Here is an 18197-nt window from a genome sequence, read left to right on the forward strand (position 1 = left end):
TTACTGTCACCGACGACACGTTTCTCAGTGCTGCTGCTTCTTTATAAAGAGTGTTTTTTTGTCCACATCGGGCTTTTAGAAATTAAAATGTCTAAAGAATAGGACAAAATGTGATATAGTTTATTGATTTGCATATTTATATTATTCAAAATGTGTCCAAAAACAACAGATTGTGTGGAAGGAAGAACCCACTCTTTGTTTTTTTTCTTATTGTATTGTTGGTATTGATTCTTTAATTATTTTAGTATGACTGTTTTGACCATGAATTTTTCTACAAGAGCTTCATGGACGACTGACTCATCTCATCTAGTCGGTTTCCGTATAAACAGCACTTAAATCCCAATATCATTAATTTAAGCATGAATAAACACAAATATGTCATAACATGCTGTTGATTTGATAGAAAACCCGTGTGCGCTGATTCCTTGCTTACGTAAAGCTTTTCCTCGCAGGATAAAAAGCAGCGACTTCACCTGTTGTTCCCCCCACAAAGTGCCTGAGTCTTTCCGTCACACACCATAATTTCTATCAAGCCTCAACACACTTTCCTGCCGCCTTTCTTCTTTCAGTTTCGTGCTTTTAAACTCAAGATGGCTGTGTGTAGGTGTGCAGGCTGATGTTTGTCTGTCTGAGTGGTAAAAATGCACCATTTTTATTCCCCTTTTACAACAAACCAGTCCTTCAATAATGGATGGGCTCTGATGGAGGGCATATGCCAGAGTCGGATGTAAAGCTACAGGACAAACATATCTGGTGTGAGTCATAGACAGAATGGACAACGTCAGACCTTTTTTCCGCTCCTGTTTGTGGGTTTTGTTGCTTCGATTAAATAATCTCATGGATTAAAATCAGGCAGTAGATTATCAAGCTTTTTTTCTGTCTTTAAACCAGCTGATTTAGTCTTACTGTTATGTTATGTAATAAACTACTTCGGATTCTCCTTTTGAAACTCCCAAAATGCCACAACATGCCCGAAACAGAGTAACTGGAAGGGAAGAAAAACACAGAAATTGTACCCATAAGGTTTCTGCACTTTGGCTATAAATAAGGGAGGCCAGAAAAAAAACAACAGCAAGCTCAGCTCATGTGCTGTGGTTACATCCACACAAGTTCATTTTGAAATGCATAACAATTAATAATAATAATGATAATAATGATACTTATCAACTTCAGCTTTATTGTCATTCAGCATTGAATGTAGTACACAGTTAAACGAAATGACGTTTCTCACATCCATTCACAGTGCAAAAATGAGGATAATGCTATATAAAATTAAAAATAAATATGAGGTCAAATTAAATGTAAAATAATTTTATAAAGACTAAACTAGATAAAGGAGCAAAACAAAAGCACAAGCATACGTCGGACACAATCATACTCGCTACTGGGGTGAAATGGGTGAGATTAATGTGACTGCAGTTTTTGGTATGGGGGTGATGGGTGTAGGTCTACGTGTGCTGTAGCTGCAGGGCGTTCAACAGTCTGACTTCCTGTGGGAAGAAGCTGCTGCAGAACCTTGATGTGAGGGTTCTGATGCTGTGTAGTTCTTCACTGATGGAAGGGCAGCAAACAGTCCATGTGAGGGGTGGGAGGGGTCCTTCATGATGGAGGTGGCCCTGCGTATGCAGCGTTCTTGGTAGATGTCCTGGAGAGCCAGGAGGGAGGCACCGAAGATCCTGTCCGCCGTCCTGACCATATTATATATCTCATCTGGCCTCCCAGGTCAGGCCAGATGAGATGTATAATCCCTCCAGAGAGTTCTAGGTTGGCTTCAAGGTCTGCTCCCAGTTGGAAGTCCATGAAAAACCTCAGACAGAAGGTCTTGAGCAAGGGTTGCATATCTCATCTGGCCTGAGAACACCTCTGGATCTCACATGAGTAACTGGAAAATGGATGGATGGATGAATAGAAGGTAAATCTCTCGACTTTCTGATACCTTCTTAACCTGAATCCAGTTGTGAGCTTCAGGTTCTTCAGGTTCAAGCCTCAGTCAAAACATCACGGGTGCTCTTCATCATCCTAGCAGGTTTCTTCACTTTCATCTGTTAGTCACATCTTAGGTCATTCCAGGAAGAATGTGAGAATGAGTTGTGAGGAAGAACCTTCTCTCAATTCAAGAATTATAACTGGCATGATCTGATCTCTTTAACATGGTAGCAGAAGCTTTTATAGACACTCCACGGCCACACAAGCATGCAAACAAGCAAACACATGAATGGAGTTTTCTAATGCCAATTAATCTAACATTTAGGAACATCATCACACACGCAGTATCACACAGTTTCCACCTTGATTCTTCCACCATCCTCATCCTCCATCATCATCCCAGCTGTGAAGTGTCATCGACACTGACTGACAGCCAAACTGAGCAGAGATGAATATGAATGGGAGGGTGAATATGAATATGCAGATGAGGAGGGGAGACGATTCGGCTGCTTCTTTTCTTTCAGCCTGATCTGTCAGAAAATGACGGCTGTCAGCCTTCGCTGCTTTAGGATGAAGCCGACGCACTCACTGACCTGATGGCAGCAGAAACTCTACTGTACTGTTGTACTGAGGTTGTGAAAAATGCAGCAGAATGTGTGAAAGCTCAGGTTGAATATGGAGCAAATTTACTGTTATTTTATCTTTGTTGTGTGCTGTTAACTTCAGCTGCTTGATCATTAATTCAAAGCACTTTGAATCGCCTCGTTGTTGAAATGTGCTATATAAATAAATTTGCCTTGCCTAATAAGAAAACGCCACGTGTGAAAGCTTTCATTCACAAATCAGTGAATGAAAGATGTGGAAATGATTGTTTCTGATAAATTCATCCAATTCTAGGTTCATATGTGTCTTGAGATCCTGTTTGACGTGCCAATTTGTGTAGTAGATGAAACATGAGTATGTAACTGTGTATGTAACGCAATTATTGTGTGTTTCTGCAGCGAGATCAATCATCTGGAGTCGGGTCTGGTGGTTGAGTTGTGGAACAAAGGTTTGATCTGGGACACAATGATCGGAACGGCACTGATACCCCTCAGCTCCATTCGACAATCTGAAGAGGTAACACATCTCAAACACACACTTTCATCGTTTTGTTTTTACAAACATGAGCACGGGGGATAGAGTCTGTTTTTTTTACTTGCACTGAAGTCCTAAGAATCACTGTGTGACGAAACAACCTCAGTTTATCAATAATCTACCCCGAATCATCACGAGCCTCCTGCTTGATTTGCTTGACACTTTTTTTTATTTCTAAACTATCGATATTTAAAATGGTATCTATGAAATCTTAAACTAGTAGATCAAGTCCTTTACAAGATAAAATGTTTTTCCGCAAGAATTTACATAAAACCACATGAAAGGTCTCCTCAAAACTGAATTTTATGCCAACAGATTGTGGTCCAACGATAAAAAATATTCCCATGTAAAGGACAATGATGCACCAACATTTGTGTAATATTTCATAATGTCTTCTCTGGTGTTTTATTGTCTTTTCTTAATGTTTTATTGTTGTTTTCTCTTTGTAAAGCACTTTGCAACTCTGCTTTTGAAAGACACTAGTTTATTATTGAATTCAGTGGAAGACATGAGTGGCAAAGTTCACAGACACAAGTTCATTTAAGGTGTTGAAAAAGGTGAAGATGCCTGTCCGAGTTTATTAAATATAGCAGGTCATCTGTCAAAGATATCAACAGGTGGCTTTCCGCCGCTGGAGCTTGATTAAGATACAAGGTGGTGTGAATTTTTTACAGGAATAACCCTGAAGTCTACCCTCTTAGCCTTTCTGTTTCCATTGCAGTGTAGAGTCATGACCAAACAACAGCAGCGAACAGAAGCTACTGGACCTAGCGTCAATTCTATGAGCATGTGGGAAACAGAACTGTACAGGGGGCTCTCGACTTACAATGGAATTCCGTTCTTAGGGCGCGCCGTAATGCGATTTTCGCCGTAAGTTGGAACTCAGGCTTAAGCCAAGCAGCCGGCCAATGTTTGTTGACCGAGCGTTTTATAACATCTAATTTACTTCCATGGAGATGGCTCTCCTTTTCTTCGAAGCACTGCCATCAGAAGAGTCTGATTTACACTTGGGAGCCATAATGAAGGACAAAAGGTTTCCAAAAAAACAACACAAATCAAAGTGAATGTAGCTCTAGCCAACGTGGCATACAACCGGCGAATGTAAACAAAGCTGTCTTTCTCATGTAGCGCTGCGACGTATTCACTAACTTTCTTCCGCGGGAAATTTGTTTTAACATCGCAAACACCATAAGTCGGAATGATGGAACAAGACTTTCTTACTAAATGTATGGGACATGACGAAGTAGCCACGAAACGCTGTAGGTCGAGGACATTGTAAACTGAGGACCTACGGTATAGTGTTTGTCTTAATAGTCTATATGATGAATTTTATGTTGCTGCTCACAGAAGGGAAGAAAAATATCATTCTGAGTTCAACCAATCAAGATTTGTCTTCAAAACCTGCGCAGCGGTTTTTCAGGGCTGCTCAGAGTTACCTACTTTGGATCTTTGCGTCTTTCTCCCCAACAAAACAGACTTGAAAGAGGTTCTATTTGGGCGGTTCTTGATAAAACAACCTGCAGTGGAAAACAACTTAATGCTAATATAAGGTTTCATGGAAGTTGAACTGATGTTGGTACCTTTTCAAAATCAAAACTTCACAAACTAGAGCTGTCTTGTTTGCAGTTTAGTACATACATGTGAGAAATGTTAAGCCTGAAGGCAGTGAAACAGAAAAGATGTTGCACAAGAATCTCCTCCACCCTACCAGCCCTCACTTTAATGCTGCTTCATGGATAGGTGGTAAAAGACACACATTTAAAAAGGAATCATTTTATATGTAGAGTGTTTGCTGCCACACTTTTCTTACTTGTTAAAACGCCACTTTTACCTGTCAGATAAGTGGTAAAAAGTCCTCTCACAGGTTGCCACTCATCTCAGCAAACTAGATCGGCCGGCCTCTCCTGTGGACCTCATTATGTTTTCTAGAGTTTTAAAGCAAGCAGCAGCATCTGGGTTAATATTGATCAGTTTTTGCCTCCTGCACTCAGTAAACACTCGTCCTATCACCTGTAACCTGCCAGCTTTTCATCTTTACCCAGATTTCCTGAACAGCTATCACTTTGTAGTTTTATTTCTCAATGACTTAACATCTTTAGCAGCATTTTCACTATGTGTTGTTCTCCTTGCTGACCTCTTTGTTTGTATTTTTGTTGTCAGGAGGGACCAGGAGAGTGGACGTCTCTGGACTCTGAGGTCTTAATGAGGGAGGATGAGATCTGTGGAACCACCAACCCGACTTCACACCAAGTGCTGCTGGACACCAGATTTGAGCTGCCGTTTGGTGTGTACACGTACCCAAACATGAAAACTGTAGCCACAAAAGTACTCACAAACATCAGAAGGTTTGATGGAAGAACGATTTGGGTGTTCCATTCTTAGTTCTTGTCTAATATTTCTCTGTTTGAGAGTTGCTACAAGTAAAAAAAAAAGATTTTATTGTATCCTTAACTGAAAAATGGTTGTTTCTTCACCCATGGAGCACTTTGCTTCCAAATTCACATATCTTTTTAAGTATTTATTGCAGCAAACTCTAGCATATTTAAAGTGAAACCACATGATTGGACCTTTCTACTGTGATAAAATGTTGCTGATAAATATTATTTTTTAATTTACATCAAATTGCATTCGACTCTGCGTCCATTTTCACGACCATTACTACTGTTTGATTGACTCATAAACTCATCATTGCATTGTTATGTTCATGTTTTTATATGTACACATGTCAGCATATCTATTTAATGGATGATGGATAACTGGGGTGCAAACATTTGTCTGGTTTACTGCCTCTGAAGGTAGCCTAAGTTAATGAAATAATGATATTTATTAATGTTAATTAAACACATAGTTCTCCCAATTTGTATGTGATACAGTATCCCACCATCATCATTCTAATATTACCAGATTATTATTAATATTATATTTTTTTCAGGTTCCAGGTTACATTTGTTGCTGATCATAACAGAGCAGATATTTACATCACAAAAAGGACAATTAGAACAGACACAGCAACAGAAATGACCATTTGACTACTTTTCCAGCCCTGACTGAGGAAACAAAGAATTTTGCAGTCAACAGTGGCGAACATTTGTCGGACAAAGAGACGTCGTTTGGCCCACAGTAGGATTTGAATCCGCGATTAGAGACCAGAAAGTGTATCAGACGATTTCTAAGTTACAGTTAAATATTGCTGGGAAATAATTTAAAACAAGTGATTCAAAATGGCAGAAAAAAGGTCCCAGTATGAGCCAAACAAAAACACAGAGCAGGTTGAGATAAATCTGTGCCAAAGGCAACATAAAAATGGTACTAATATTACCAGATTTGACACAATCTTCCCTGCACAGTTATGACAAGTTATCTCCACTGGCAGCACTTTATGGCGAGATACATGTAGAAACATAACAATGTGATAACACAAAGCATTTGTTAAGTATGATCTAATCAGATGATGAAAGACGTAGATAGATTAGACTGTTGTGAAGAAAAACAAGATGCAGCATGTATGGTTATCACTTGTAATGATGAAGATAAGAAATTACACTAAAGAGTGAGATTAAACTGATGGTTCTGTATCATAAAATAACTCTCCTTTAAAATCCTATCAACATGATGCTCTTTCATTTATATTAGATGACTCTAATAGAGTTCTGTAAGTCTTTCTTAGGCTCTGTGAGTCGTTTATTTAACTAACAATCAAACAGTAATATGAGCTGTGTTCTCACCTCTGCTGTCAACATATACTTGAAGGACTAGTGTGAAGGTTTCAGTGCCATCTAGTGGCGAGTTTGCAGATTGCAGCCAAGTGAATATAACTGACCTCAACCTCCCTTTGAAAGCAAAAAGAGAATTTCCCCTTGTGGGATCGGGATCAATAAAGTACATGTAGAAATAAATAAATAGAAATAAAGTGTGTTGGGGACCTATGGAGGACGTGTAAATATAGAGTCATCATCCCAAGCAAATAAACACAACTAATCATATTTACAAGTGATTACACATGAACAAAAACACGATTATGAATATTATGTTCAATTTCTGCCGGTGGATCCTCTAAATTCTGCACAGTGGACCTTTAATCGTTCATGGGAATTAAAAAAATAATAATTAAACCTGACAAAATCCGAGTACACTGAGCAGTTTTAAAACCATTTTCATTTTACAACTTTGTAGGCTTTGTAAAGACTAAACACAAGAGGGATTGGTATTTTAATAATAATCCTTTCCTCTTCAAAATAAGAGCTCCAGTCTTAAGAAAATTAATATGAAGGTGAAAAAACATGAAAAAATTGCGAATTTGTTCAGTCATTCTCAGATAGCTCAGCTATTTAAGACCAAGTAGGGTTCATTGTTTTATTTCTTGTACATAAACTTTAGACTCCAACCAACATGCACAAAAACCCTCCATGTGTTTGGCGTTATATTTATTTCTCTTCACTTCAGCAGTTAAAGCTGACCGTTATGTTTTAAAACCCTCCTGTCTGTTAGAGCTGGTGGAAGCAGCAGCAGGGTTCATAAAGTTTTAATACCTGGTTTATTCAAGGTAACGTTGTGCTCCTAAATATTCCTCAGCGCGCTTTATTTTTATGTCTCATGGCTGTTTTTATTTCTGGAGTGGAATCACGTGAATAGCAACATTTCTAAGGGCCAGTTTGTTTCCTCTGTGAGATTTTAATCTGAAGCAACTGTCAGAAAAGGTGGGTTCTGTCCGCCCAACTGGACCCAAAGATCAGGGCCTGAAGCAAATTCTGACAGATCCTGTTAGACAACTGTGTGACATCCAGGGTACCGATCAATAGCGAGCTGCATCTTTTTCACCCTGAAACATACAAACAGGTTCATAAATGTTGTGTTTTGAGCTGCGAGGTGGAGTTTAGCAGGGCGACATGTATTTTTAACACTTTTCCAGGACGTCATCCGTCAGAATAAACAGTCATTCTGTAAATTTGTTCAGAAATTATGCAAAAAAAAAGACACAGATTGTAACTCTAGAAATTAACTGGGAATATAAAATTGTATTAACACCCAAAGTTAAAAGTTTATTTACTCAGAGTTCCGTTTCTAAGGTACTTGTACATCTGCCTCTCAGAGGGAAATATTCCACTTTCTACTCCGTTACATTCATCTGACAGCTTTTGTTTCTTTTAAGATGCAGAATTCACACAATGAATAGTAAAAAAAAAAAAGCTTTAAAACTAGTTTTACACTCTATTTGAAGCTGATTTACAAAAACTGCAGATACTATAGCAGAAGCACCAAAAGATATTGTAAGAATACCATGATATGTGTAGAAATACACTTACAAAAACCTCTGATACTCAATATGCGCTAAATTATCCTTCAGTATGTGCTTGGTAATATTATACATTTAATACATTTTGAGTTGTTACACCCAAATGTTGCCTTTTAACTGTCCATTAAGCCTTAATTAATGAATATTTGACTAATTTTGACTGTCAAATTTAGACTTTAAACCACAAATGCATGTTTTAAAAGCATACGTAGGCACTTATACTAATGTTTAGATTCTCACAAAAATTCAGAAAATGCAGCGATATGTGTGGAAATATATCAGCACAAAACTTTGCTATCATGTCTGAACTGTTACAGAGTCAAAATGCAGTTTGTAGGAGCAGCAAATTCACATTTTGTTCTATTTTTTTTAACCTTTTGTAACAATTATGGTCAAAATACACTATTTTTGATTGTTTTTTTAAATTTAGTTTGATATCTGGCAATCATCTTTTGACCCACAAGAGAGTTTCAATCCCCACTTTGGGAACCACTAGTACAAACTGCACCCTGGCTTTCACATTTTTCTTAATTACTGTGTTTTTCCTGTCTTCTACATTGTTTTTGGTGTATTCTGATGCTCCTGAGCTGTTAATGAGGCTGTGTCCTGTGGCTGTTAATCCTATTTCTGGGCCCCCAAAAGGAAAACTCCTCATCATTTTTTTAAACACAGCATGAATATAAGATTTTAAACCATCGAGCAGCGTGGATGGAAGATGATGGCATGGAGGACTGAGGGAGGGTGGAGCTTGATTCCCTCTGTTCTCCCCTTCGTCCTCCATTATTTACCTTCTCTGTGCTCAACAAATCCCTCCATCCCATGCATCTGGATCTCCTCTCTTGGACTCGCATACCTCTCTTTTGATGTTTCCTCGCTTTAAATCCGTTTTTTCTTCCAGACATCCCAGACGACGAGGCTCAGTACTGGACCAGTAAACTGGAGCGGATCAACACCATGAGGATACACGACGAGGTGAGCTCACTAAAAATATCCAAATGATGTTTGATGTAAGTTATGAATTAATAAAATGTGGGAAAACAAGAGTAGAAGTGGATCAAGAATCTTCTATTTACTCAACATCTATGTCTACAACTGCAGCTTTTGTAGTAACAACAAATACTGCACCTAAATCTCTTCTCTGATTTCCATTTAAGTTCATATTTTAATAAGTTTATACTTCAAATAAATGTCTGATTGTTTTGTGCAACTGTTTACAAGCTTGCTGTTAAATTTAATCTACAACCTCTTGTTTTGTGCACTTTTGTAGGTTTTCTCCATGTTGTTTTTAAATTTTCATTAAATAGTATTTCCCACTGTGCTTCCTCCTCAATAATGTGGAAGTTTGTGTTGTTTTCTGCTGCCACCTAATGACGAATTAGAGTCATTACAACACAGATAGATTCGTCTCAGTCCTACGGAATCGAGTTTAAGTCCTAATATTTTCTCTTTCTCTTCTTCTTGTGTGTTTTCTCCAGTATCCACTGCAGGAAGAGGTCCAGAGAAGAAGAATGGCGTCTGCTCCCTCCCAGTGCTGTAAGTAGAAATGTGACAAAATGTAGAACAAATTCATTCCACGACATTTTCATTTGTCTTCGTTTTTTGTGTGTTTGTGTTTTGTGGGTACTTTCTCACATTCGTGTGTCACATCTCAGCGATTTCCTTGATTTGGACAAAAACTTTTTTCTCCCTTTTTTTTTTAGAGCAGGATAATTAACTTCACATAAGCCATTAGATATTAGACGGGATTTAGTCCTCTTTAGTAAGGTAGCAATTGATTAAGAGTCAAAAAAGTGGACTCGCCACTGTTGACGGTGACAGGCAATAGGAACACTTTTTTAGAGATTTTTTTTTAAATGGTTTTGACCCACAGCATAACAGGAGGATTAAAGATGGAGTCTGTGATTCTGGAGAAAGATTGTTGATATTTATCTAGTTAACATATAAAAGGTTTTACCAACTGTCTCGCTGCACTTATTCTAGAGCTGCTCCCCAATAATTAACATTTTTTCTCATAAAGAAGAGAGTTAGTTGACCAAAGTTTGCTTAGTCACCTGGTTGGGGGACAAAATAAAAAACACCCTAAAAGGAAAAAAAAATCAGTCAGTTACAGGCAAAAATGAAAGTTTATATAGTTGGTCCCTGCAGTTATTGGACAGTAGTATCAACGGACTGTATGTGTGGCAGGAAATCTAAAGTATGGGACTTTTTCAGTGGGAGCTAGACAAACCCAAGGTGACCTGAAAACTTAGAAGTTATAAGCAAAAAGTTGTGAGATAGTGTGAATATCTGGCATGCAGAGAGGACTGGTCAAAACAGTTTGGACAGACTAATAGCAGCATTAAGCTCCTACAGTTTCCGTAATAACTAACCAAGGAAGATGTGCTCACCTGCTACACCGTAACGACCCGAAACCACTACATGATGCCGCCTTTTAACAAGATGTTCAGTCTCCATGCTGGTTTTTCCAACACATTCTGAATTACTGCTGCTTTTGTCCGCGTTGCTGTGGCTCCTTGGTGCATTATTACTGTAATGTTAAGTATTTAAAAGCTGTGGTTTTGTGTTGCTCTGTACCGTAACAGGGTTACACAATGTTAGCGGGCTTAGAAAAATCTGTCTTCAGCTCTGGAATTCAAATCACTGTCTGATGCTCCCCAATACATATACATATATCACAAACAAACAACAGCCAGTCATGGAATGCTTTCAATTAGTGACTACTAGTCTACCGGGAAAGTCTTTGTTTAGGGGGAAAGCTCCACTTTCCTCCAGTCTTCCCATTTCCTCCCTTTTTTCATGTCTTGTGCATAAATTTGCAGATTATAATTGGATGCTTCTACCCAAAATACTATCTTCATTTCCTATTGAAATATCCAGAGCTGTTTAGAAAACTGGATTTTTTTTTAGTTTACACAGAACAAACAGTAGATTTTATGACAAACTGAATTAGAATCCACCTTTAATTTACTTGAAAACACTTTTTTTGTTAGTTTCTTTCGTTGTGTCTGTGTGACATTGCCTCAGTCACTCCTCTTCGTCACATTTCTTCAAATATTTCTCATCTTGTCTCACACTGGCCATCTTTACCATCCAGTTTTAGATATTTCTCTGTGTTCAGCTCCATGTTTCACACTCATCCAACCATCACCAGCTGCTGTTACTGGTTTGATTTGTCATTAATAAAGTATGCTTCTCTTTGGAAACTTGCCTTCAGGCAGTTGGAGTTATTTTGGATGGAGTGACCAGCAGAGTACGTATGGTGGTTGTATTTTTACCTCGCATGATACCAGACTTGCCTTTCATTTTGAATCAGGTCCACTGTGTGTTTGGTCTGTATCCATCATTTATCTTTGTTGTACGTGATGTTTCACTGTCTTGTTTCCTCCTGATAAAAATACAAACCCTTTTATGTGACGTGGAGTGAAATTTCTTGTTTGTCCCATTTATTTTCAGCTTTATGTTCTCTGTCTTTGTATTATCTGCCTGTTACCCCAAGAGGGAGCTATTTATTCAAACATTTTCATTGTTTTTGTAAGTCTGTTTCCGTCATGGTATGGATGTGATTTATGTTGAATTGCTCTGTTTATATGTGTATAGACGGACAAGTTCTGCAAAGTTTTGACAACATCCTCGTCTCTGCTGCTGCATGTAGATCGTTCATATCCACCCCGCCGACCTTCTGAATGAGTTTATTCAGTCTTCTGGTGTCGTCCGCCCTCAGGCGTTTACCCCAGCAATCCACAGCTGCCACCAAATGCTCCTAAAGCACCCACAGCATGGTGCCACATATATTCAAGGACTGGAGTCTCTGTGGGGAAAATGAACCAATGCTGGCTCTTCTTGAAGAGAGCTGCAGAGTTTTGGGTCCAGTCTAGTTTATCCCTCTGAACTCCAAGAAGTTTCTGGGCTTTTTTGTGCTTCTGACACATTTTCACTCACTGTGAGCTGATTTTGCACTAGAATATGAAGTCCTGCACCTCTATGGAAACAGAGCAACCACGAAGAAGGAGAGAGAATTTAGAAATGTCTTCCGTGCAGTTTGACACAATTAGAATTACTTATATTTTAGGAAAAAAGTCGAGTTTCTCTGATTATTTATTTTTGCAAATATTGCCAAAACTTCAATTAAACATGCATACCATTTTTCAAAGTGTCCACAGGTGTTGCCAACAATACTAGAGATGTTTTTCTACTTTTTCCTACTTTTTTATTTGTTTCTGTGCTTATCTCCCATCTGAGTTTTTGCAGCTGAGTTGGTTGTGGGTTGCAGCCAGCAGTGTATTTTTATTTTTATAGAATCCACTGTAAAAAAAAAAAAAGTTTGTAATTTTAGAGAATATTAAAAATGCAACATGATTTTGATGAAATAACATAATTTTAACCTTAGCTTTGGTTACATTTTTGGACAGAACAGTGTGTCACAGAGCAGTAGAATCATCACAAACTTGAAAATACTGTTTTTGTTGTTTCTGACTCTGATAAATGGGGTCATTTAGGCATTGTTTTAAAAGATAAGTATTTCAGGGTTCAGAGGGTTAATATTCAAGTGATCTCTAAAGTATTTGTCCACCTGTACCGCTTCCACCAGTTCTATCTAAACAGAAAGAGCAAAAGTAGGAGTCCTGGCTCCCCTGAAGTCCACCAGCAGCTGCAGATGATTCAGATTCACACCGGTCTACATAACCATCCACCCACCACCCTCTGCTGCACGATTCCCTGGAAGAATTGTTTATAACAGCTGTGTAAAAGTTTGCTAGTTCAGCTTGTTTAAAGTTACACTTCGCAAGTTTCTGCAGTATAACAATGACATATCTGCACTGCAAAAAACACGATGGAAGAAGAATAAAATGGATGGACGGAGAGTTTCACAGTAATGATGGGCAGCGAGCAGACTGTCCATTATGTTTGTTTACAACAGATATGGGACACATAATTTAAATCAAGTCAACAGGCTGTTAAGAGTTTCGGTCCTGTATAATTTGAAAGTCATAATTAATTTTAGAAATTATCTTATTTGCTGAAGTGTTTGTTTTCATTCCTCGCAGCGTTTGACGACCACGACAGTGCGATGGACGACCGAGACAGCGACTACCGCAGTGAAACCGGAAACAGACCCCCGCGGTTCCACAACACCTCCCAGACTAATTCATCAGTGCACCAGTACCCGATAGGACGCAGGGTCCAACACCAAGCCCTGTCCAGGGAGTCTGAGTCTGTACAAAGTTATGAGCTAGACTATAGAGAAATGAGGGGGCCCAGGTAAATACACACTCACTCAAAGAAACACACAAGCAAATACACAACTCTCTACCCTCGTTACTGCAGCACCGCTTAGGAATAACAATTCTGTGGCTCCTCGGTGTTGTCAGGTACATGTGCAGAGCTCGTAAATTACAGAAAATGCACTAAAATAGTATAAAGCAGGAGTAAATTGGCCTGAATCAACCACTCAACCCTGGATCCTGAGATAGTTTGTATTCATATGTATTTGCTTTTGCTGTAAGGAGTCACTTAAGCAAAAGAAGCATAAACTACCACTGCGGTTATTCCATTTGACAGCAGAAGTGGTACAGCTTTAGACAGCTATGCTCAAGCACATGCAACACCTATTTGTCTTAATCATGTCAATTTAGGTGTAATTATATTAAAACACTTTCTTGCACCACTGTAGAATGACAGATATGGATGTTTTCATCATATAAGCAGTGAAAATGAAAAAAAATATATTAGAAAAATGATGAAAATATTGAACGTTACTCTAACATAACTATACAGATTGAGCAAAATCACAATAAGATATTGAATGTGTGCATACTTTCACATTTGTATTTGTCTTTTTTCATCTGCTGTTTTAAATATTTACTTGCTTGGACACTTTCTTGCATGATCTGCTGCTTTTGATTTATGTCTAATGCTTTTATTTTTTTATTCATGTCTAATGCCTTTCTCTTTCTTTCTTCCTTTCTTTTTTCTTTGCATCATATTCCACTCCTTCCTGCATGGGATCTTTTTTCTTTTTGCTTGATATTTCTTTCTGATTTCGTTTGAATCCAGACGATCAAACAGTAAGGGTGGCGTTAGAATAATCCCTGTTGACTCAGGTATGGGTGTGGAGGATTGGGAGAGTAAATATAAAGTGCCTGACTGTGGTGTCTTGGATGATTACTTGGATGCTGAGCAGAAAATGTGGGAGGACGAGGATAAAAGCATCATCTACCGGATTAGTGACAGTTCTTCCAAAGGCAGCAGATTCTATCAGACAGTTGAATGTGATGCACTCTCCCCAGAGGATACGCAGGAGCTGAATGGCAGAACAAACAGGCAGCGGCACGGCTTTGGTAGTGGAGAAGTGCGGTTAGTTTACAGGGAAGCCGGCAGCTTTGAGGATGAGTCATCCCCTCCTGAAATTGATATAATTCCTTCTGTCAAACAGCTACGACAGCAGACGGACAGAGAGGGTCTGCTTTACAAGACCAGACTGTGGGCCAAAACGGCTTTAGAAGACACACTTGAAAGTTATGCAGCTTTTCGTGAGGAGGAAGCTGCTCGGGAGGAAGCCACAAGAATCAGAGGCAGGAGTGAATATGGCTCAGTCGGTTCAGATGAGATGCAGTACTCCTTTGGATCTGAGGAGGAACTGGATGACCTGGCTTTCACCGAAGGGGATGCTAGTTATGAATATGAAAGCTACTACTATCCTGGCAGGTATACGTCAGCTTATGGAGGGCAAGGCTTTTCAAGTAAAGGGAGAACAGGTCGTGGACAAGATCCCATGTTGTCTCCTGTGGAGGAACCGAGTGATGAATATGTAGATCCAATGGATGAACTGCAGAGTTTAGTTCACTCAGTGTCTGAATATTTGGCTGTAAAAGAGGAGGAGATCAACAAATATGAATCAATCCCTAAACCAGTTAGACGAAAACTACCGCCTTTGCCAACTGATGCAAAAGCTGCACAACCTGCAGACAGTAATAGTGGTGAAGTCAAACCTGATGTTAAGGAGGATAACACTGTTGAACAGGGCATAGCTGGAGTAAAGAATGCAATGAGCTCATTGTTCAGTACAATCACAGGATCAAAGCTGACCCCTGAGACAGAAGCTTCAGCGACAACACCATCTCCCCAACCACCACAGGCAGACTCTGGTATTTCAAAACTGCTGTCTTTTATCCCTAAACCTACTACTGAAGCCACAGAAACCTCTGGTGCCACTGCAACAGAACCACCCACTTCCCAAGCGTCACCTCAACCGGAGTCTGGCATTTCAAAGCTGCTTTCATTCATTCCCAAAAGTGGTGGCACGTCCCCACCAGTAGCCATAGTTCCTCCTGCCTCTCAGGAGTCCACACCAGAAAAAAAGTTTTCCCTTCAGTCTCTTTTGCCATTTCAATCATCAGAAACCAGTCGACAAGCTGAGGCTGGACAGACAGCAACACATGCTAGCACAGAGGCACAAGGCAATGCATCCACTGGTGCCCAGCCCACATCTGGGTTTGAAGGCGTGTTAGGAAGGCTTAGTCCTTTGAGACTTTTTTCCAGTGCACCGCCATCGAGAGAGCCATCACCTCAGCCGTCAGAGCAAAGAAGTGCTTCTGTTACAAGCAATGACTCACTGCAAGGGCCTGCAAACAGAGCCATGAGCCCTAGTAGGCAGGGCTCACAAAAAGAGCGACAGCTATCAGGAGACACAAGACCAGGCTCAGGAACTGGATCAGTGGATCTTTTGTCAGATACAGCAAGTGGATCAATTGAGTTTTCCCAAGAAACAGGAAGTGGGTCAGTTGAACTTCTTCCAGAGTCTGAGTCATCTGGTGAGCTACCTGATATTCAGCAAAGAAAAAGTCCCACAATATCTGAACCAAAACCTGAAAGCAGTTCAGAGGAAACAGGATTCTTCAGTCCTTTTAAGAAATCTCTCTCTACACTCATATCAACAGCTCCTCCCGAAGCTTCCTCACAGAGTGACACCAAGCCCACAGAGGAGTCATTTCTGGGCAGCAAACTCAAACTCCCGTTTTTCTCCTCAGAAAATGTTTCCACAACAACCCCACCAAAAGCAGAAGGAGGCATGCTATCAGGGATTCTGAAGTTTGCATCTGGTGAAGACACCAATGCGACATCAAGAAGTCCATCCCCAACCCCTGCAAGATCTCCCTCCCCTAGTCGCGCTGCACTTCTTGAAAGCGTACCAAAAGGAAACACAGAAACTGGATGGTTTTCAAACCTATTCAAAGTAGCCCCAAGTGAACCTGTTAGAGAACCTGCAAAACCACAAATAACTCCCACCGTGACGCTAACCAAACCTAGCGGTCAAACTGAGCTGCATACTGAACCATTGACCCCTGAAACTACACAGAGCACCATTGGCAGCACAGAGCAATTATCTCAGGAGCAAATATTGTCTGAAAAAGATCCAGAGCACAAGACAGATGTCCAGCTTGAATCGGATGTCACCTCTAAAGAGCAAATTCCTCCCAAGTCTGTGGAAGAAGGCAAATCACAACCACAGGGTCAAGGAATTCTCTCTGGATTGTTGAAATTAGGGTCAACTGAAGGTGCTTCACCTGACAATAAAGTCCAGGGAGGGGATAGTCAGCCTCAACAGGGTGGTCTGCTCTCAGGTCTATTTTCATCACCTTCCCAGTCTTCCCTACAGACACAACAGAGTTCTGCCCCACAGCAGTCAGGAGGACTGTTGTCTGGATTTTTAAAATTTGCCTCTGATGTTTCTGCTCCTATAAATCAGTCATCATCAACATTGCCAGTTGGCCAATCTGGCCAGATTCCCCCTCAAAGGCAAGGACAACCTCCTGCTGCACAACCACCTACTGGAGGACTCTTATCTGGGCTCTTTAAAAAAGCTACAGACACAGTGACTGGGTCTCCACCAACTCAGTCCAGTCAAGACTTACAACCAGCTGACCAAAACCTGAGTCAAGGGACGACTCCTCCTACTCAGTCAGCAGAGATTTTGACTAAATCAGGTTCAACAGAAGTACCTCTTCCGGACAAAGGTCAGCCCGAGCAGCAACCAAAACTACTTGTAGCCTCAGATCAGCAACCAAGTCAGCAGCAGACCGATCCAACAGCAGAACCTCTGAAAGCTACAGTGCCTCAGTCCAGTGGATTGTTTGGGGGTTTGTTGAAACTCACCGAAACTGCTTCCCAGCCACCTAAAGGACCTTTGGCTACGCAATCTGCACAACAAAATCAGCAGCCAGGTAATGTGTTGTCTGGACTTTTCAACAAAATTGTAGAGCCTAGTCCTACTCCCTCTCAGCCACAGTCAGAGCCAGGTGCTCAAGAAACTAACCAAAAACCAGTGCAGCAAGTACCTCCTCAACAAGGAGGCTTTCTCTCTGGCTTGTTTGGAATTGGGAGCCAAGAATCTGCTCCTGCAAACCCTCCACAGTCCTCACAGAAACCACCACAGACTGCACAACCAGGGAGCCAGCCTAGTTCACAACCAGGCAACAGACAAAACCTACAACGGCAAAACCAAGTGCCTCCACAACAACCCCCCACAGGTCCTGGAGGAATGCTCTCTGGATTATTTAACAAAATTGCAGATGCAGTTGAACCCCCACCGCCTACAGTGGGGAGTCAACCAGGTCAGCAACAGGCACAGAGACCAGGCCCTAAGACAACCCAGCAGCCACCGAATCAACAGGGAGGCTTTCTGTCGGGGCTGTTTTCCGGTCCGACTCCTCCAGCTCAGCAGCAGCCACCTGCTAGTCAGCGAAACCAGCAGCAACCCCAACAAGGTAACAGACAACCACTACGGAGGCAAAACCAGATACCTCCACAACCTGCTGCCTCTGCACCAGAGCAGCAACAGGGT

At 40.5% G+C, this 18197-nt stretch overlaps 1 protein-coding gene across 1 annotated transcript in view; it reads left to right on the forward strand.

Moving 5' to 3' along the window:
• The window catches only part of LOC110962432 (protein unc-13 homolog B-like), a 242079-nt gene that overhangs the window by 48211 nt on the left and 175671 nt on the right, over nt 1-18197 (forward strand). Inside the window, exons 4-9 of the mRNA XM_051950402.1 lie at nt 2928-3045; nt 5224-5347; nt 9255-9328; nt 9832-9889; nt 11571-11606; nt 13402-13615. Coding sequence (XP_051806362.1) covers nt 2928-3045; nt 5224-5347; nt 9255-9328; nt 9832-9889; nt 11571-11606; nt 13402-13615 — 624 coding nt within the window. The remainder of the gene's footprint in view (nt 1-2927; nt 3046-5223; nt 5348-9254; nt 9329-9831; nt 9890-11570; nt 11607-13401; nt 13616-18197) is intronic.

This window comes from Acanthochromis polyacanthus, chromosome 7 (assembly GCF_021347895.1).
Source record: "Acanthochromis polyacanthus isolate Apoly-LR-REF ecotype Palm Island chromosome 7, KAUST_Apoly_ChrSc, whole genome shotgun sequence".
NCBI lineage: Eukaryota > Metazoa > Chordata > Actinopteri > Pomacentridae > Acanthochromis > Acanthochromis polyacanthus.